The 21,412-nt window shown below is 42.9% G+C and overlaps 1 protein-coding gene across 2 annotated transcripts in view; it reads left to right on the plus strand.

The window, feature by feature from the left end:
- Nucleotides 1–21,412, plus strand: part of NPHP4 (nephrocystin 4) — a 353,374-nt gene that overhangs the window by 290,393 nt on the left and 41,569 nt on the right. For both annotated transcript variants that reach the window (XM_073656722.1, XM_073656723.1), the window contains 3 exons: nt 928–1,084; nt 1,172–1,257; nt 5,762–5,847. In XM_073656722.1, coding sequence (XP_073512823.1) covers nt 928–1,084; nt 1,172–1,257; nt 5,762–5,847 — 329 coding nt within the window. The remainder of the gene's footprint in view (nt 1–927; nt 1,085–1,171; nt 1,258–5,761; nt 5,848–21,412) is intronic.

Genomic DNA, 21,412 nt, shown 5'->3' on the forward strand with positions numbered 1-21,412 from the left:
TGTTGCAGTAGAGTTGAAATTGCTGGATTTCATTGGGAACAGCAAGGGCCAGTTCAGTTGGGATATGCAAGACGGCGGGCGGATAAGCAGAGCTGGAAGCACTATTTGTAGCAGAGCCAAATGTCCGAACAACATGGATGTGTAGGCAGTTTGGTACCTTGCTGGATGAATGTGGTAGCAGACAGGAACAGCAGAGTCGAATAGGGAATTATTTATATTGTTGCAGAAGTGCAGTAGTTCCGAGGATTGGAGAAAATGAGATTGTTATAAGGAACTTTGATTTATTAGAATTAACGGTTCGACCGTACCAAAAAAGGCAGCGAAAAGTTCATTATCTCGTACCGTCATCTTACAGAGTTTAGTGTGTGGCAGCAACAGGAATAGCAGAGACGAGTTTGTTATCAATTAACTTGATTTAGCAAAGTTGGGGTTGTAGACTGCACCAAGAATACATGTGCCTGCAGAGTGCACTACCTGAATACTCAGACAGTGCACAGCCACCTAAGCCGGCCTTAAAAGTCCTTGGATCATGACTTCGAAGAGGCCATAGTAACCAGGCATGGACTAGCACAAAGAGAGCCAGCCATAAGTGTAGGAAGGAAAGCCCGGCACTTGAGCCAGGAACGGTAACAAAACCATGGTCACTTTTGGTGGATTTTTATCTACTAAAATTTAAGCCATTATTTAATGCCCCTGACCCTTCTTTTCTCCGCCATTTGCGGTCAGGACTCCCCTTTATTAACATTAGGCGGTCTACCAACATACATTTAATGTGTGTGGCCACCTTTATTTATGTATGAAGACATTTCTCATCACTATATAATTTCAACAGATTAGTTGCTCAGGAGTCTAGGAAAGTTAGGTGACAACCTTTGTGGGGTGTCTAATGGCGGCTCCATCACAGAGTCTGTTGTTCTTGTGTGTCAGGTTTCCTTTAAGACATCAGACGGAAAACCAATTGCCATTCTTCAAGTGAACGTGGAACCACAACCGCACATCGTGGACCAAACATTTAGATTTTATCATCCCGAGCTGACTTTCCTGAAGAAGTCCATCCGGTTACCGCCATGGTACACTCTTCCAGGTACAGTAAGAAAACATTGGTTTCCGCACTATTTCTTGTTGTGAATTTATCTTTTTTATAAATCCATGTTATCTTGCTTTTTCCTAGGTGCCCCTGTTGGAATGCCTGGAGGGGAACCGGAGCTGTATGTGAGGTGCAGTGACCCCAATATTATCTGTGACACAAAGAAACTGGTAAGTGAGACCATGCCATTCATCAATTACAATTATCCTTGTTCAGTGGCTAAGAGCCCCTCCTAGCAATCGGCCCATATCTACTTCTTGTAGCAGATAGTTAATCACTGGAGCTACTGCAGTGGAACATGAGTGTTTTGTTCTTATAGTAGACAGTGACCTGTCCTCTTGTGATAATGCCAGTGACACCATGAATGTATAGAGTATGGCAGAGACAAGAGTGAGAGGCTTCTAGGAGCTTATAGTGTTTAGGAGAAGAGTGTGTTGACTTTTGTGAGAGGCAGTGACCAGTTTCCCTCTTAACATAGTGAGGAGAAGGTGCCTATAAGGAGGAAACACCAGGAAGTGGGAGAGGACAGAGTGCTAGGTAGCCAATCAGATGCGAGGTGTAGTGGCAGCAGCTAAGGAGTGTGCTGATTTTACAGGTAGCAGTGCCCTGTCTATCCATATGATTACATTAAGATATGGTGGAGAGTGTAGATAAAAAAATGGATATTGTCCAACAGCACAGAGTATTTTATGAGAGGAGTCTTCAGTTGTCCACTTGGGTTAATATTGAGAGCCTTATTATTCTCATCCCTTAGAGATGATTGAGGGTAGCCATCACTTCTAGATGACCTTGTCTAACACAACAAGATGTGTTCCACCATAAATATGTGGACACCTCAGAATGACTGTTATCATGATTTAGGAATTTACCGGAAGCCACTTGTGACCTCCAGATGATAGGAAGACAACATGCCATGTCGCAAACAGTGATGAACCAGTTGAGTTTTGACCCCATCTTAATATGTTCTCAGCGCTCTATGAACCTGGCAGCCACTGATCTACCCCCCTTCCCCTACATTGGCATGGCGTGCCGATTTGGCCTAGCCAGGGAGATACCAGATATTTAAAGGTCTCTTTGTGAATATGCGGGGGTTTCGGGGGCAGGATCCCCTTTTTATATGACTTCACGCTTGTAGCTGTGTCGTAACACTGGGCGTAATGAATTCCATTTTTGTCCATTTTTACTCCGCGTTCTGAAGCTTTCTAGGATTAGCTCCTCTGATCATTTAGCCTCTTGTCTTCTGAGAACGGCGACTGACGAGATCTGTTGTGGCACCTGGAATAATTACAACATTTTATCTTCCAGCCTGCTCCTAATCTCCCAACTACACTTCCAATCAGCATCATAGTCAGCCCGTGGACGGCAGCGCTCGCTGCTAGGCTGCTTCTTGTTTTATTGGCCGCAGATTGACCAGATTTCCAGCCGTCACATGTATTATGCAAAATATCACTAAATGAGTTTTTGTGTCGCTGCACGCAGAATGATACGGCGTTACAATAATAACACGCGAACACCGAAATTGACATCAAGAGCTACAAAAGCGTATTTACAGCCAATCCTCCGTCACACTGACACATCAGCGGGATGTAGTGCGCCGCCTGCTCATTCACCCCGCGCAGAGCTGCAATCTGAGACCACGTCACGTTATTTTTCTTTATGCCAGACCATTTATTTATTTTTTTCACTTTTCTATTAACACATTCCGTGAGCCTTAACTTTTTATCTTATATATTTTTTTGGGCGACATAGTTGTTTTTTTTTTTTTTTTTTCTTTTCAGGATGACTTGTATTTGTCAGTGGAATCATTTGGGGTACATATATCTAATTAACAAACTTTTATTAACTCTTTATGGGAAGGGATATTAACAGAGCAATATTTCTTCCAAATTTCTATAGTTTTATTTCTGCTTTCAGTATTTTGTACAATACATGCACACTTGTAAAAAAAAAAAAAATATATATATATATATATATATATATATATATATATATATATCACTTGTCACCACAAGCTTTACAATTTTTATTTTTTTATTTTCATGGGTGTCAAACTGTGGATTTATTGGTACTATTTTATGGTACATGCAACTTTTTGATCACTTTTTATTACACTCTTCGGGAGGCAAAATGAACAAAAAAATGTAATCTTGAATTTATTTTCATTTATTTTTTTTAAATACTGTTCTGTAATATTGTCATGTTATCTCTATTCTGTGGGTCGATATGATCACGCCAATACCAAATTTATATACAGTTTTTTTTATGTTTTGCCACTTTTGCGCAGGAAAAAACAACACTTGAAAAAAAGTTTGTGTTTTTAGTCACCATATTCTGATAATTGTTTTCATTTTTCAGTAGATAAAGTTGTATGATGGTTGTTTTTATGCCGGACAAGTTTAGTTATATGGTACGGTTCATTATGAACGCGGCGATTCCAAATCTGTGTTTTTTTTTTCTTCTTTATTACACATTTTTTATTATTAAAACTGGGATATGTTTTTTTCTTTGTATGTATGTGTATATATATGTATGTATGTGTATGTGTTTGTATATATATATATATAAGGGTCAGTCAATAAGTAATGCCTCCTATTTTTTCTCTCCTTTTAATTGGCAAGAAATTCAAATGCAGTTACATAGGTTGAAAACCACAACATTAACGATTAATTTGTCACTTTTCAATATAATCTCCATCCATCTCCACAGTTTTGGTCCACCGTTTAACAAGGGCATGTATTCCAGCATGGTAAAAAGCATGGTCTTGCTTCCTAAGCCATTGACGCACGGACTTTTTCACGGCCTCCTCCTCCTCAAAGTGAATCCCACGATGAGCTTCTTTTAGCGGCCAGAACAGATGGAAGTCTGATGGTGCTAGGTCAGGGCTGTATGGGGGATGAGGCTAGACTTCCCATCCAATTTTCACAATCTCTGCAGTGGTGTGACGACTGGTGTGTGGTCTTGCATTGTCATGCAAAAGGAGAACATCCGCCATAGCTTTAGCGGGGCGAACTCGCTGGAGACGTGCTTTAAGTTTTTTTAGGGTTGTGACGTATCTGACAGAATTTACTGTGCATCCCTGCTCCAAAAAATCAACCATAACCACACCCTCCTCATCCCAGAACACAGTCGCCATAACTTTCCCTGCTGATCGCACAGTTTTGAATTTTTTCTTCCTCGGTGACTCAGTGTGATGCCATTCCATTGACTGCCTCTTTGATTCTGGGTCAAAAAAATGAACCCATGTTTCATCTCCAGTCACAATTTTTTTCCGAAACTCCTCCCCCTCCAAATGGAAGCGCTGCAAGTGTTCGGAGGCTATTGTTTTTCTTGTCTCTTTGTTCTCATCGGTTAGCATTCTTGGGACCCACCGTGCACAAACTTTTCTGTATCCCAGTTGTCCAATAATTTTCATCACACTGCCTTTACTGAGGCAGATAATGCCACACAATTCATCTGCAGTCACCCGGCGGTCACCACGAATGATGTCATCGACTCGCTGAATGTTGCTTGGAGTCACTGCGGTTACTGGCCTGCCACTCCGCATTTTGTCAGCCAACGGTGATGGCCCTTCAGCTGTGTTACAGCGACGAACCCATCGTCTAACAGTACTGACATCCACTGTTGCATCACCGTACACATTTTTCAGTCTCTCATGAATTCGAATGGGCGTTTCACCTTCTGCATGCAAGAATTCAATCACAGAACGTTGTCTAATACGCACATCGATGTCAGCCATTTTGAAAACGGATACAGTCCTGCCACCTGTTGGTGCAGGATGTTGCAATTGCTGTGGATTGTAGAAGAAGGTTTGAGGAATTGTGCCAAATTTGAATATTTAACATAACAGGAGAAAAAAAATAGGAGGCATTACTTATTGACTGACCCTCGTGTGTGTGTGTGTGTGTGTGTGTGTGTGTGTGTGTGTGTGTGTGTGTGTGTATATATATATATGTATATATATATAAAATAAATTTTATTATATGCTCAAATATTTTTTTATTTACCTTTTTTTTTTTAGGGTATGTGCACACATTCAGTATTTGCAGCACAAAAATCTGCTGCAAATACTGGAGTGTTTGGAGGAAAAGCGCTGTATAAAATACAATTTTTGTGTGCATTTTTTTCCTATTCAATCGGTGAAAATGCTGCAAAAATGCTGAAAGAATTGACTTGCTGCAGATTTGCAACTGCTTCAAATCTGCTGATAAAAAATAAACAGCGTGTGCAGGAGATTTCAGAAATCGAATTTGCTTTACTGGTGCATTAAACGGCTGCATTTTTTCACTGCAAAAATGCTACCTTTGAACATACCCCTACAATACTTACTGGTCTCACAAGGGTCTGGGACATGCAATCTTTTGATTGAACAGATAATATACTGACCAACCTGTGCAGTTCCGTGCATTATCTAACCTGTCAGTGTTTGCCCATCAGGCCTGGCCCCCGGTGAGATCTAAATGACTGAAGGATTGCTCTGCGGAGGTATCAATGGGCTGACTCCTGCTCAGCCTAAGGCAGTTCATAAAAATTTGAAATTCTTGGGTGAGAAAGCACGAAAAGAGATACATTATTGTGACTTCTAGTTATTTTTACTGACTTGTGACATTAATCACCTCTACTTTTTGTACAAGGGCCCATGTGATATTTCCTTTAATGCTCCTCCGCTTGTTCTAGGGTCACGGAGAACCCCAAGATGTGTTCCTGAAAGTCGCTGGAGGACCGAGTCCACAGATTAAAAGATTCTTTGTTGTTCTCTATATGTAAGTTACATTGTGTTCCAGTGTTATTCATGATATTTCCAGTACACCCCTGTCTGCTGCGGCCTGCATGCTGTATGGGTCTATGCTAAGTTTCTGTGTACAGGGTTTAATGTTCATCAAGTTCAACTGAGGTATAGGAAAGGACAAATGTAAGGAGTATATGAACAACCACAATTTTATTATTTAGTCCACTCCAAAAGAGTTAATCTTCCCCTCCTGATTCCAATTTTAAATTCACTAGACCAAACAATTCAGAGAAGAACTTTGCATATTTTAAAAAGTATTTGTTATTTTCTTCTTAAAAAAACACCCAAGCTTTTAATGAAACCATCAATGGTTCCCGTTGTCACCAGCACCTGATGTAGACTATTTCACAGATTAATAGTTCTTATGCTAAAATTGTCTCGTCTGGAGATTGAACCTTTCTGTCTCCTCTGGAGATTGAACCTTTCTGTCTCCTCTGGAGATTGAACCTTTCTGTCTCCTCTGGAGATTGAACCTTTCTGTCTCCTCTGGAGATTGAACCTTTCTGTCTCCTCTGGAGATTGAACCTTTCTGTCTCCTCTGGAGATTGAACCTTTCTGTCTCCTCTGGAGATTGAACCTTTCTGTCTCCTCTGGAGATTGAACCTTTCTGTCTCCTCTGGAGATTGAACCTTTCTGTCTCCTCTGGAGATTGAACCTTTCTGTCTCCTCTGGAGATTGAACCTTTCTGTCTCCTCTGGAGATTGAACCTTTCTGTCTCCTCTGGAGATTGAACCTTTCTGTCTCCTCTGGAGATTGAACCTTTCTGTCTCCAGGTGAAGGGAGTACCCCTTTGTATTTTCAGGGGCTTGTTACATAAAACAGCTTTTGACTATACTCTTTGTATGGGCCATGTATGTACCAGTACAGATTATTCTTCTCAATACTAAAGAAATGTAATTATTTTAATATTTTTGACATTTAAGATCCTCCATGACCCTTATCAGTTTTATGGCTTTTCTTTGAACTTTTTCTACCTCCAGGGTATCTTTTTTATGAACTGATGCCCAGAACTGAACACACATTCCCAATGAGGTTGCACTAACTCTTTGTAAAGTGGTAGTAATATGTCCCTGTCCTGCGAGTCTATACCCCTTTTAATACATGACAATATCATGCTGGTTTTAGAAGAAGCTGATTGACATTACATGCTATTATTTAGTCTGTGATCTATAATTACACCAAGATCCTTCTATACAAGTGACTCTCCTAGTTTTACTCCCCCTAGAACATATGATGCCCACATATTGTTAGTGCCCAGGTGCATAACTTTACAATTATCCCTTTATATTTATCTATATTAAACCTCATCTGCTAGGTGGATGCCCAAACAAAAGTAACAAACCCTTATCTTTAAGAAGTGCTAGAATCTTCATCCTTTTAAATATTGACTTTAGCATAGAACTTTTTCTGTTCTCTCAATGTAGCCGATAAGGAAAATGATGAATGCTTTCATTGTTGTTCCTATGGCAACAACCAGAGACAAGTAAATAGTAAATCAATTATAGTCATAGTAACCAACTTTTTTTTATTTCTCTGCTTTATTTATAAAATATTAGAACCATTTTTTTATTTCACTTTGGTAGCCATGAAGTGAAATCTTACTCTCGCCTTTAATAGAGAGCCATTGGACCAGCCTTTGGACAGCCTTGTTTTGGGAATTGCCCCCTGATTGATCCTAACAGCAGCTGCTCTGTATACATTCACTTTGCAGTTAATAAAGCTGCCTGGCTGAAGTCTGATGGAAGTAATGTGCTTTCTCTCCGCTTATTACCGCAGAATCACATTTTATAGCTACACAAATTCAGCATCTAACACGTTTATAAAACAACCAATAAAACCGTCTGAGGCGAGACCCTCGTTTTATAGCCCCGTCAGTGTTGGTTGCAGAGATAAATGGCCCGAATTTTATCATTAATTGTTTAATTTTAATAGGCCAGAAAAGTTATTTACTCGATTGTTTATAAATCTTACTGGTATTGGTGTAATGATGAGAAAGCCGAGGTGTCCATACAGGGATCGTCTGAAGGGTCATATACAGAGAGTTATATTGACTTAATATTTCACTGCAATTTATTTTCCATATTTTTTTGTCAATTTGGGGCAGTAGTTATATTCTTGTACATAGGGGCAGTATTATAGTAGTTATATTCTTGTACATGGGTGGCAGTATTATAGTAGTTACATTCTTGTACATAGGGGCAGTGTTATAGTAGTTATATTCTTGTGTATATAGGGGCAGTATTATAGTAGTTATATTCTTGTACATAGAGACAGTATTATAACAGTTATATTCTTGTACAAAGGGAGCAGTATTATAGTAGTTATATTCTAGTACATAGGAGGCAGTATTATAGTAGTTATATTCTAGTACATAGGAGGCAGTATTATAGTAGTTATATTCTTTTACATTGGGGCAGTATTATAGTAGTTATATTCTTGTACATAGGAGGCAGTATTATAGTAGTTATATTCTTGTACATAGGAGCAGTATTATAGTAGTTATATTCTTGTACATAGGAGCAGTATTATAGTACTTATATTCTTGTACATAGGAGCAGTATTATAATAGTTATATTCTTGTACATAGGAGGCAGTATTATAGTGGTTATGTTCTTGTACATAGGAGGCAGTATTATAGTAGTTATATTCTTGTACATAGGTGGCAGTATTATAGTAGTTATATTCTTGTACATAGGGGCAGTGTTATAGTAGTTATATTCTTGTGTATATGGGGCAGTATTATAGTAGTTATATTCTTGTACATAGAGACAGTATTATAACAGTTATATTCTTGTACAAAGGGAGCAGTATTATAGTAGTTATATTCTAGTACATAGAAGGCAGTATTATAGTAGTTATATTCTTGTACATTGGGGCAGTATTATAGTAGTTATATTCTTGTACATAGGAGGCAGTATTATAGTAGTTATATTCTTGTACATAGGAGCAGTATTATAGTAGTTATATTCTTGTACATAGGAGCAGTATTATAATAGTTATATTCTTGTACATAGGAGGCAGTATTATAGTGGTTATGTTCTTGTACATAGGAGGCAGTATTATAGTAGTTATATTCTTGTACATAGGGGCAGTATTATAGCAGTTATATTCTTGTACATAGGGGCAGTATTATAGTAGTTATATTCTTGTACATAGAGACAGTATTATAACAGTTATATTCTTGTACATAGGGAGCAGTATTATAGTAGTTATATTCTAGTAAATAGGAGGCAGTATTATAGTAGTTATATTCTTGTACATAGGGGCAGTATTATAGCAGTTATATTCTTGTACATAGGGGCAGTATTATAGTAGTTATATTCTTGTACATAGAGACAGTATTATAACAGTTATATTCTTGTACATAGGGAGCAGTATTATAGTAGTTATATTCTAGTACATAGGAGGCAGTATTATAGTAGTTATATTCTTGTACATAGGGGCAGTATTATAGCAGTTATATTCTTGTACATAGGGGCAGTATTATAGTAGTTATATTCTTGTACATAGAGACAGTATTATAACAGTTATATTCTTGTACATAGGGAGCAGTATTATAGTAGTTATATTCTAGTACATAGGAGGCAGTATTATAGTAGTTATATTCTTGTACATAGGGGCAGTATTATAACAGTTATATTCTTGTACATAGGGGCAGTATTATAGTAGTTATATTCTTGTACATTGGGGCAGTATTATAGTAGTTATATTCTTGTACATAGGAGCGGTATTATAGTAGTTATATTCTTGTACATAGGAGGCGGTATTATAGTAGTTATATTCTTGTACATAGGAGGCAGTATTATAGTAGTTATATTCTTGTACATAGGAGGCAGTATTATAGTAGTTATATTCTTGTACATAGGGGCAGTATTATAGTAATTATATTCTTGTACATAGGGAGCAGTATTATAGTAGTCATATTCTATTACATAGGAGCAGTATTGTAGTAGTTATATTGTTGTGCATAGGGAGCAGTATTATAGTAGTTATATTCTTGTACATGAGGGGCAGTATTATAGTAGATGCAGTTGTGCTCAAAAGTTTACATACCCTGGCAGAATTTTTCCTTTCTTGGCCTTGTTTCAGAGAATATAAATGATAACAAAAAAACTTTTTCTCCACTCATGGTTATTGGTTGGGTGAAGCCATTTATTGTCAAACTACTGTGTTTTCTCTTTTTAAATCTTAATGACAACCAAAAACATCCAAATGACCCTGATCAAAAGTTCACATACCCCAGTTCTTAATACCGTGTATTGCCCCCTCTAACATCAATGACAGCTTGAAGTCTTTTGTGGTAGTTGTGGATGAGGTTCTTTAATTTCTCAGATGGTAAAGCTGCCCATTCTTCTTGGCAAAAAGCCTCCAGTTCCTGTAAATCGCTGTGCTGTCTAGCATGAACTGCGCGCTTTTGATCTCCCCAGAGTGGCTCAATGATATTGAGGTCAGGAGACTGAGATGGCCACTCCAGAACCTTCACTTTGTTCTGCTGTAGCAAATGACAGGTCGACTTAGCCTCGTGTCTTGGATTGTTGTCATGTTGGAACTAGTGTTGAGCCACCCCCGTAGTGTTCGAGTTCGGTTCGTCGAACACCCGTGTGTTCGTCGAACTGTTCGTCGAACTGTTCGTCGAACACCTTCGAACACCGTTAAAACCAATGGCAGGCAAACAAAAACACATAGAAACACATAGAAAACACCTTCAAAGGTGTCCAAAAGCTGACAAACTGCTCAGAAGACACAACTAACACATGGAAAAGTGACAAGTACATATAGTCATGCGAAAATAAAAGAGGTGGAGGAGTAAAAGGAGGGGGAGACACAGATATAGGCATGTCATGCCCTTCTAAAATCCAAAAAGTGAGAAGCCGACACGGCCAGTCCGCTCCTGCCCGTGCCACCTCCGTGTCGCCGGGTTTGTGCCAGAGCCGCGGTGAACCCTGATGGCCAGCCCCCCTCTCCCAATACTGGTGCCTGTCCGCTGGTGGGTCGAGCGAGCCCCCCTGTGGTGGAGGCAGCTCTAAGCTTTTTAATTTAAATTGTCTCTCTAATTTGAATGAATACACTTTAAATCCATTTACAAGGATCTATTGGAGGGCAAGTCTCATGCCAGCAGCCGCGTAATTCCAGCTCCAGTAGCGTCCACTAAAGCTGCTGCAGTTAAAAAGCTTTTATAAGGATCGAGCTCGGCTGTCCACCGCAAGGCATCCTACTGCCAGTCCCAGCCCCTATGCCTTGGGGTGCCTCCTGATGCTCTTCACTGAGTATCCCATGGTCCCGAAGCATTTCCTTTGAAAAAATTAAGTGTCTAAACTACAGGTGGTGTAGCTTGCTTAACAGCCGGGATAATCCGCTGACTAGCAGACACTGCTACTAGGCACAAAGTATTTCCTGGGCTAGATGCAGTTAAAAATTTGTAATTAGATACTCTCGTTGGATGCTGAGAAAGCATTCCATAGAGTCTCCTGGCACGCCATATATGATTCTCTTAAAAAGCTTGGGGTAGGGGTCTAGGGGACCCTTTTATAGCCAAAATCACGGCCCTGTATCGCAATACGTCACCTAGGCTGAAGATAAATGGAACTGTAGCACCCTGAGGGCTCGGTTGCTACAGACGTATTGCACCTCACCCAGAGGTGTGATATCTCACTCTCAGGTAAGGATGGAGTGTGGATCAGGACCCGACACCTGCATGCATTACACCACATTGCCGTGGGGCAGGGCGACCAATATGCCCCTGAGATGGGCACGACAGTCCCTGTCCCTGGCTGGAGTGGGGGGAGGGAACACTGAGGAAGGGGAACCCTGTAGTGCAGGAGCAGGGAGGAAGCGGTTCCTGGGTGCATTGAGAAGGGAGTATAAAAGGTGGGCACCATCTTAGTTCAGTGCAGAGAAGTCTGAGCAGAAGTGGCAGGGAGCAGGGGCTCTGCATGAGCTCTGCTCCGGAGGCGGGCCTAGTAACAGAGGCCCAGGCCTGGAAGAGGGAGAAGGAAGGAAGAGGAGCGGAGAAGGCTCCAGGAACGAGGAATGAAGGGATCCCAGGGGTGCGGACGGGCAAGTCGCCACCGCACGCCCGAATCCACCTGCGTGGAGGGGTCAGGCCAAAGGGGGAGACCGGTCCCCGAACTAGTGGAGGCAGGAAACGACCCTCAGCTAGAAACCGGAGGCTCTGACATTTTATGTGGCGCAGCCCCTCGCTACACCCGCTAGGAAGGCACCACATAGGGTCAGGGAAACTGGCGCCAAGTTTACCAAGAGGAGGCCCGAGGCAGCCGGACAGAAGTGTTGGTAAGAAAGGCCAGACAAAGGACACACAAAGGGGGTCCTGTGAAGCGCTCCAAAGTTATCTGGGAGTTGTCTGAGCCCCTCACCTGGTGAGCACAGTACGACGTGGGCAGCCGTTACCTGCAGACGTGGTCTGGATAATAAGAACTGTGAGTAAAGGCCCTGGACTGCATCACTGACTCCGTGTCGTTACTGCTGCTGCCCTGCACCATCACCCCCATCCTCCGCATACACTGCCCTGAGGCTATACTCCTCCCGTGGGGAGTTATGCTACGCTCTGCTGCACCCACAACACCAGCCTCAGCGGTCTGCCCTGTAGCGGCGGTTCACTCTGACCGCAATCCACGGGTGGCGTAGTCGGACATTTAAACATCAAAACCACATAAATAGTTCCGCCACTGGTTTGACCGCCCTGAGCCACGGAACCGGGTCGCCGCCACGAAGACTACAACCACCAGCATCCACCAAAAAGGGTCCGGCTCCGGGTGTCCCAAGGCCCAGGGGGTGCATCAGAACATTTTCATCACCTTTCACAATCACCAATGGGACAAGGCAGTGATGTCCTCTGTCCCCTCTCTTATACATCCTAGTGACGGAGCACCTGCTCTCATCAATTCGCCATAACCCCAATATTAGGTGGATTGAGGTGGGAGGCACCGAGTACAAGTGCTCTCTATTTGCTGATGATGTCCTAGTATATATCACTCAATCACATATATCCATCCCTGCTGTTATGGCTGAAATAGATCACTTTGTTACATGGTAAAATTTTAAAATCAATGCAGCGAAGTCTGAGGCCCTCGATGTCTCCCTCCCCAAATCCATATAGGATTCCATCCAGTCCAACTTTCCCTTTGCCTGGCCCTCACAGGGTATCAAATACTTAGGAATTCCTATTCATAGAGACCTCTCCCATCTATGTTATCTTAATTTTGGGCCCTTTATTGAACAATTCCATACAGACCACGGTTGGCAAGTTAGAACTGTAAGATTCACTACGTGAACCGCTGGTGTTTTGTGGAAAAGCACATGTACACCGCGTTCCAAATTATTATGCAAAAAGTGTTTAGGAGTGATAAGGGAAGAATTTGTTTGTTTGTCAGTTAAACTCATTGATGGTGATGTGTGTCAGGGCTCTTTATATCACTGTAAGCAATTGCAGACACCTGTGCTAATTAGTTTGGCAGGTGTGTCCAATGAAAGGCAAGACTACTTAAGAAGGCTCTCTCACATTATTAAGCAGCCTACATTTTCTGCCAAAATGGGAAAGAAAAAGGATGTGTCGGCTGCTGAGAAGCAACAAATTGTGGAGTGTTTAGGTCAAGGCATGACTACAATCAACATTGTGCGATGATCAGGATGAAGTGTCTTGGCAATCAAGAAGTATGTAGCTGATTCACAGTACACACGTGTGCGTGCTGATAAGGGCAAATTGAGGACTCTTTCCTACAGGCAATTACGTCAGGTTGAAAGAGCAGCGGCAAAAAAGCCTTGTCATAGCAGCAGACAAGTTTTTGAAGCTGCTTGTGCCTCCAACGTCCCCCGTACAACAAGATGCAGGGTCCTTCAGAGGTTTGCAGCTGTGCATACGCCATCCTGTCGACCTCCTCTATCCACTTCACACAAGCAGAAACGGCTCCAGTGGGCCAAACATTACATGAAGACTGATTTCAAAACAGTTTTGTTCACGGATGAGTGCCGTGCAGCGCTCGATGGTCCAGATGGATGGAGTGGAGGATGGCTGGTTGATGGACACCCCACGCAAACATGGCTACAGCGCCAACAAGGAGGAGGTGGAGTAATGTTTTGGGCTGGAATCATGGGGAGAGAGATTGTCGGCCCCTTTAGGATCCCTGAAGGCGCTAAAGATGAACTCCATAATGTATGTGGATTTTCTCAAACAGCACTTCCTGCCATGGTTCAAGAAGAAGAACCGTGTATTTCACAGCAAGATCATTTTTCTGCATGATAATGCACCATCTCATGCTGCACATAAAACATCTGCATCTCTGGCTGATATGGGCATAAAAGGGGACAAACTTATGGTGTGACCCCCATGCTCCCCTGACCTCTACCCCATTCAGAACCTTTGGAGCATCATTAAAAGGAGTGTCTATGATGGCGGGAGGCAGTTCACATCTAAGCAACAGCTCTGGGAGGGTATTCTGTCCTCATGCAAAACAATTGAAGCAGAAACCATCCAAAACCTGACAAATTCAATGGACGAGAGAGTTCAGAAGCTCCTTTTGAACAAGGGGTCCTATGTGAAAATGTCACATCACCTAGAATAAAGTTTTGAGTTGAAAACTGTTTGATTTCAGTTTCTAACAACCTGCTAATGCTTATAATTTCAAAAATGACCATTTTTTTGGTCTTTATTAAAATGAAAAGGTTGATCGAAAAGTTTGGGGGATCTAAGAGTGTGGCAACCCAGTAGTCATGATTACTTCGAATTCTGACAATATGAGGGTCATGCTGCAGGTAGTGCAGCAAGAAGGCACTTATGTGTCTTGCGCATCTCGGAGCCCCAAAATTATTTTCCGGGCTAGATGCAGCTAAAAATTATTTTTTATTTTAAATCTGGTGGAGCTTATTATAGATGGCCTAATAGGATCAGTGCTGCACACTGCTACAAAGCCCAAATTATTTTCCAGTCAAGATACAGATAAACATGATTAGTAATTTGAAAGCTTAAAACGGTTGGTAGGGTGATTTTAACCAATCATCAAGCTTTTACTCTCCCCAGGACGACACAGGGGTAGAAAAGTCGTTTCGGATCCATGATTTGTTCATCTTTATGAACGTGAGTCTGTCTACATTATCAGTGGAGAGCCGCGTGCGCTTATCTGTCAGCACACCACCAGCAGCGCTGAACACACGTTCAGACAGAACGCTGGCTGCGGGGCATGACAAGATCTCCAAGGCGTAAGTGGCTAGCTCCGGCCATTTATCCAGATTGGAAGCCCAAAAAGAGCAAGGGTCCAGTGACACAGTCATGGCTTCAATGTTTACTTGGAGATACTCCTGTACCATCGTCTCTAGGCGTTGACTATGTGTCAGACTTCTTGTCTCCTGTGGCCTTGCAAAGGATGGGCTAAAAAAGTGGTGAAATGATTCCGCAAAATTGATGTTACCAGCAGATACTGTGGTTCTGTTACGGTTTGAGTGCTGAACACTTGACGGTCCCACGGTTGGCAAGTTGGAACTGTGAGATTCACTACGTGCACCACTGGTATTTTGTGGAAAAGCACATGTAAGATTCTGCAACAGTCTCTGCTGATACTCCTGCATGCGTGCATCCCTTTCTATGGCAGGAATAATTTCTGCAAATTTACTTTTGTACCGGGGATCTAACAGTGTGGCAACCCAGTAGTCAGGATTATTTCTAATTCTCACAATTCGAGGGTCATGTTGCAGGTAGTGCAGCAAGAAGGCACTCATGTGTGTTGCGCATCCAGGAGCACCAAGTCCCTGTTGTGTTGGTGGCGAGGTAACAATCATGCTTCCTTCCTCTGTCCTCTCCCCCCAACCTCGCACAACAGAAATGTGATCAAGGTCTCCCTCATCTGATGAGTCTTCCATCAGTTCGTCCTCCACTTCTTCCTGGGCTCCTGCACCTTCCTCACTAGTTTGGCTGCTACCATGCGCCCTGGTAAAACCATCTCCCCCACCCTCACATGCCTGCCGCCTTGGTGCTGCCGACCTTCTGGACCTTGCAGATGTTAGCCCTTCCGCATACAACTCCTCCTCCTCTACTTCCTCCACCTCCTCTTGTGCCACCACCTGACTCCGAATTCTGTTTAACATGTGCTCCAGCATGTAAATCACCGGAATAGTCATGCTGATAATGGCATCGTCAGCACTAAACATCTTCGTCGCCATTTCAAAACTGTGCAGAAGGGTGCATAGGTCCCTGATCTGAGACCACTCCTCCAGCGTGATTTGCCCCACCTCTGAATCTCGTTGGCCCAGGCTATACGTCAGAACGTATTGCACCAGGGCTTGTCGGTGCTGCCACAGTCGCTGCAACATGTGCAGAGTTGAATTCCACCGGGTAGGCACATCGCATTTTAGCCGGTGAAGTGGCAGGCCCAACGACTTCTGTAGAGATGTAAGTCGCTGAGCTGCAGGATGCGAACGGCGGAAGTGAGCACACAGCGACCGTGCCCTCTGCAGAAGGCCATCTAGTCTGGGATAGTGGGCTAAAAATTGCTGGACAACCAGGTTCAACACGTGAGCCATACAAGGCACGTGTGTGACATTGCCCCGGCGAAGGGCCGCACCCAGGTTTGCAGCATTGTCGCACACGGCCTTCCCTAGTTTCAGGTCCAGTGGAGACAACCATTCATGAAATTGGTTCTCCAGAGCTGACCACAACTCCTCAGCTGTGTGACTCACATTTCCCAGACATTTCAATGTAAAAACCGCCTGATGACGTTGAGCCCTACTGCCAGCATAGTAAGGAGGTGTGCAGGATCCCTTCTGCGCAGTTAGAAAGCTTGTGGCATGACCAGACAGGCTTTGGGTGCAGGTGGAAGACCGAGAGGAGGTTGAGGAGGCAGAAGCAGTGGAGGAACTTTGACATAAAGAGGATTGACGCACAACTCGTGGGGACGGCAAGACTTGGACAGCAGCCCCTTGTCCTGCTGTCACCATAGTTACCCAGTGCCCAGTCAGCGACATGTAACGCCCCTGTCCATGCCTACTCGTCCAAGTGTCTGTGGTGAAATGCACCCTGTCACACACAGAGTTTCTCAAAGAAGCGGTGATGTTGTGTGCGACATGCTGGTGGAGCGCAGGCACACCTTTCTTTGAGAAGTAGTGCCGACTGGGCATCTGGTACTGGGGCACTGCGACGGACATAAGGTCTCGAAAATCCTCTGTGTCCACCAGGCGGAAAGGCAGCATTTCTGTAGCCAAGAGCTTGCAGATGGTGAAATTCAACCTCTTAGCTTTCTCATGGCTAGGAGGAAATGGTCTTTTACTTGTCCACATCTGAGGGACCGAGGGCTGGCTATTGTGCTTAGACGGGGTTGATAAGGGTGTCCCCGGCAAACTGCCGGTCTGTGAGGAAGATGCAGGCGGACATGTTAGGTTGCCTTCATCCAAAGGTGGTGCTATCGATGTCGGACAGCGCTCAACACCAGCTGGTGTTACCACCTCCAAAGAAAATGATGACCTGCCAATCACGCTGGCTGTTGCGGGTAAAGAGGTGGCAGGTCTGCGCCCCAAAACAGGTGTGACTGCTGTCCCCCCAGTCACAGAGGATGAAGAGGCCGCGGATGCACAAGATATGGCAGACGGTGGTTGGCCCGGCCGGCTAGGCCGCATTGTAGCACACTGAGCTTCCCACTGCAACTTATGCTTCATGTCCATGTGCCGGTTCATGCATGAAGTACTCAAACTATGTATTTTTTGGCCTCTACTTAGCTTTTGCTGACAAATGTTACAGATAACACGAGTTGGGTCATCTTTATCGATCTGAAAAAATGCCCAGGCTATGCAAGGCTTAGCACCCATGCGACCTGAAGAGCCACCACGACTTGTGGTGAGAGGCAGAGTTGTGTTTGAGGATGCAGTTGTTGACGTGCTTCCAGTACTACGTCTCTGTCCAGGAAGGCGCAACCTGACCTCGTCGTCACTAGCATCTTCCTCCACCTCCTCTGCTGACCTCATCTCTTGGCTGACTGTGGGTTGACAGTAAGTGGGATCTCCGACCTCATCATCATCACCCTGTGCGTTATCACACCCGTCGTCCTCAGAGCCAACCTGTTCCTGCCCTGACAAAAAACTAAAGTTGTCGCTCCAATCAGGTATTTGAGTCTTATCATAGTCTTCCTCATTGTCTCCACCAACAGGAGTTACAGTTTGGGAATGAGGGTCTACATTATGGTCAGAACCTTCTGCGTCTGGTCCTGGATCCGACTCACAAAGATTCTGGGCATCAGTGCAGATCATTTCCTCGTCTGGATTCACAGAAGCGCTGGAGTCGACCTCTGATTCCCAGGCTATAGTATGAGTAAACAGCTCTGCAGACTCAACCATCTGTTCTACCTCATACTCAGACGGGCAGCTGGAGATTTGGGAGCTGTGAGGAAGCAAGTGCGATTTGGGTGACACCTTTGAGGACTGGAGTATTTGTGATGTTGAAGTTGATGTGGAGGAGAGCCCACTTAAAGGAGCACTTGATATACGTTGAAGCACCTGCTGTTTTTGTGCCTCATCTGGAATTTGTAGCGATTGGCGTGGCCGTAAGAAAGGGATCTTATCACATTGTCCGCTAAAAGAAGTAGACATTTTAGTTTGGCTGGAAGATGGTCTTTCTTCTGCAGATGTTACTGTTGCTTTAACACCTACCCCACGGACACAACCTTTTTTCCCCTTCCCAACACGCCTATTCCCCTTTCCACCAGCAGCAGGCCTTTTTCCACTCATTTTGGTGGTTAACTAATTCACAACTCTGGAGTTGTTTGCACAAAAAAACAATGGATGGTAACCGAGCAGAGCTGAGTGGCCAAACTGTGGTATTAGGCCAAAACTATTGGCTGGGTTAGATGCAGAAAAAAATTATTTTGAATTTGCAACCTGATGGAGGTCAGTATAGATGGACTAATACAACAAGTCCCACACACAGCTAGAAGCCCAAATATTTTTTCAGAGGTACTGTAGATGCAGATAAAAATTAGTTTTAATTTGCAACCTGATGGAGGTCAGTATAGATGGACTAATAGAGAAAGTCCGACACACTACTAGAAGGCCAAATATTTTTTCAGAGCTAGATGCAGAAAAAAATTATATTCAGTTTGCAACCTGATGGAGGTCAGTATAGATGGACTAATAGAGAAAGTCCGACACACTACTAGAAGGCCAAATATTTTTTCAGAGGTAGATGCAGAAAAAACTATATTCAGTTTGCAACCTGATGGAGGTCAGTATAGATGGATTAATAGAACAAGACCCACACACAGCTAGAAGCCCAATATTTTTTCAGAGGTAGATGCAGAAAAAACTATATTCAGTTTGCAACCTGATGGAGGTCAGTATAGATGGACTAATAGAACAAGTCCCACACACTGCTAGAAGCCCAAATATTTTTTCAGAGGTACTGTAGATGCAGATAAAAATTAGTTTTAATTTGCAACCTGATGGAGGTCAGTATAGATGGACTAATAGAGAAAGTCCGACACACTACTAGAAGGCCAAATATTTTTTGAGAGCTAGATGCAGAAAAAAATTATATTCAGTTTGCAACCTGATGGAGGTCAGTATAGATGGACTAATAGAGAAAGTCCGACACACTACTAGAAGGCCAAATATTTTTTCAGAGGTAGATGCAGAAAAAAATATATTCAGTTTGCAACCTGATGGAGGTCAGTATAGATGGATTAATAGAACAAGACCCACACACAGCTAGAAGCCCAATATTTTTTCAGAGGTAGATGCAGAAAAAACTATATTCAGTTTGCAACCTGATGGAGGTCAGTATAGATGGACTAATAGAACAAGTCCCACACACTGCTAGAAGCCCAAATATTTTTTCAGAGGTACTGTAGATGCAGATAAAAATTAGTTTTAATTTGCAACCTGATGGAGGTCAGTATAGATGGACTAATAGAGAAAGTCCGACACACTACTAGAAGGCCAAATATTTTTTCAGAGGTAGATGCAGAAAAAAATATATTCAGTTTGCAACCTGATGGAGGTCAGTATAGATGGATTAATAGAACAAGACCCACACACAGCTAGAAGCCCAATATTTTTTCAGAGGTAGATGCAGAAAAAACTATATTCAGTTTGCAACCTGATGGAGGTCAGTATAGATGGACTAATAGAACAAGTCCCACACACTGCTAGAAGCCCAAATATTTTTTCAGAGGTACTGTAGATGCAGATAAAAATTAGTTTTAATTTGCAACCTGATGGAGGTCAGTATAGATGGACTAATAGAGAAAGTCCGACACACTACTAGAAGGCCAAATATTTTTTCAGAGGTAGATGCAGAAAAAAATATATTCAGTTTGCAACCTGATGGAGGTCAGTATAGATGGATTAATAGAACAAGACCCACACACAGCTAGAAGCCCAATATTTTTTCAGAGGTAGATGCAGAAAAAATATATTCAGTTTGCAACCTGATGGAGGTCAGTATAGATGGACTAATACAACAAGTCCCACACACTGCTAGAAGCCCAAATATTTTTTCAGAGGTACTGTAGATGCAGATAAAAATTAGTTTTAATTTGCAACCTGATGGAGGTCAGTATAGATGGACTAATAGAATGATGCTATGCCCAAAAGATTTTACTTCACTAGGTGCAGTAAAAAAATTGGTATTCTATACACAGGTGGTATATCTTGCAACACAGATAGGCTACTCCACTGACTAACACACTCTGCAATAGGCCAAAAAGGATTAGCTTTGCTAGATTCAGCCAAGTGCTGTGAAAAAAACTTGCACAGCACTGGCACAGACCTGCCTGGCAAAAACTGATAGGAACTCATGTAACCTAGTCCTGAAAAGGACTGCAATTACAATTAGTCTTTACTCCCACAACCGATCTATTTAAGAGCACAGACCTCCCTGATAAAAGTCGTAGGAAATGCTGTAACCTAGTCCTTAAAAGGACTGCAATCACAACTATTCCCTACTCCCAAGCTATCTGTATATTTGTGCGAAAATTGGCTTGAAATTAACAAGGTATAGCGCACACAGCAACAGCGGTGCCGTCTAACACGCAGCTGCAGCAGTGAGAAAATGGTGGCGACGGGGAAAATGGCTTGGTCTTATAGGGCAAGGACATGTGACATACACTGCCAATGACACATGCCCTTGCTTGTGTGAAAAAAAGCACTTCGCTCCGTGTGTGCGCTGCTGATAGGCTGACAGATTGCACCTCCCCACTGCAAATGCGGGAAAGAGAAAAAAAAATGGAGATCTTCATTGTTCCTGCAGAGATCCATCCCCTGCCCCTCCCCCCACCCCGCTGTACACTCAAACTGCGTATTAACATTAATTTTCATCATTACTGAGAAAAAATCCAGTTATGATTTTGGTGCACGAACAGTTATCGAACATAACCTCGAACAGCCGAATTTTTCTCAAATTGTTCGTGTTCGCCGAACGGCTCGAACACCGCCCAAAACAGCTCGAATTTGAGATTGGCGAACAGTTCGAGTAGAACAACGCTCATCTCTAGTTGGAACGTCCAAGTACGTCCCATGCGCAGCTTCCGGGCTGATGAGTGCAAATT

This window comes from Phyllobates terribilis, unplaced genomic scaffold (assembly GCF_046119375.1).
Source record: "Phyllobates terribilis strain yellow unplaced genomic scaffold, ASM4611937v1 Scaffold_12__6_contigs__length_324123572, whole genome shotgun sequence".
In the NCBI taxonomy this organism is placed as follows: Eukaryota; Metazoa; Chordata; class Amphibia; order Anura; family Dendrobatidae; genus Phyllobates; species Phyllobates terribilis.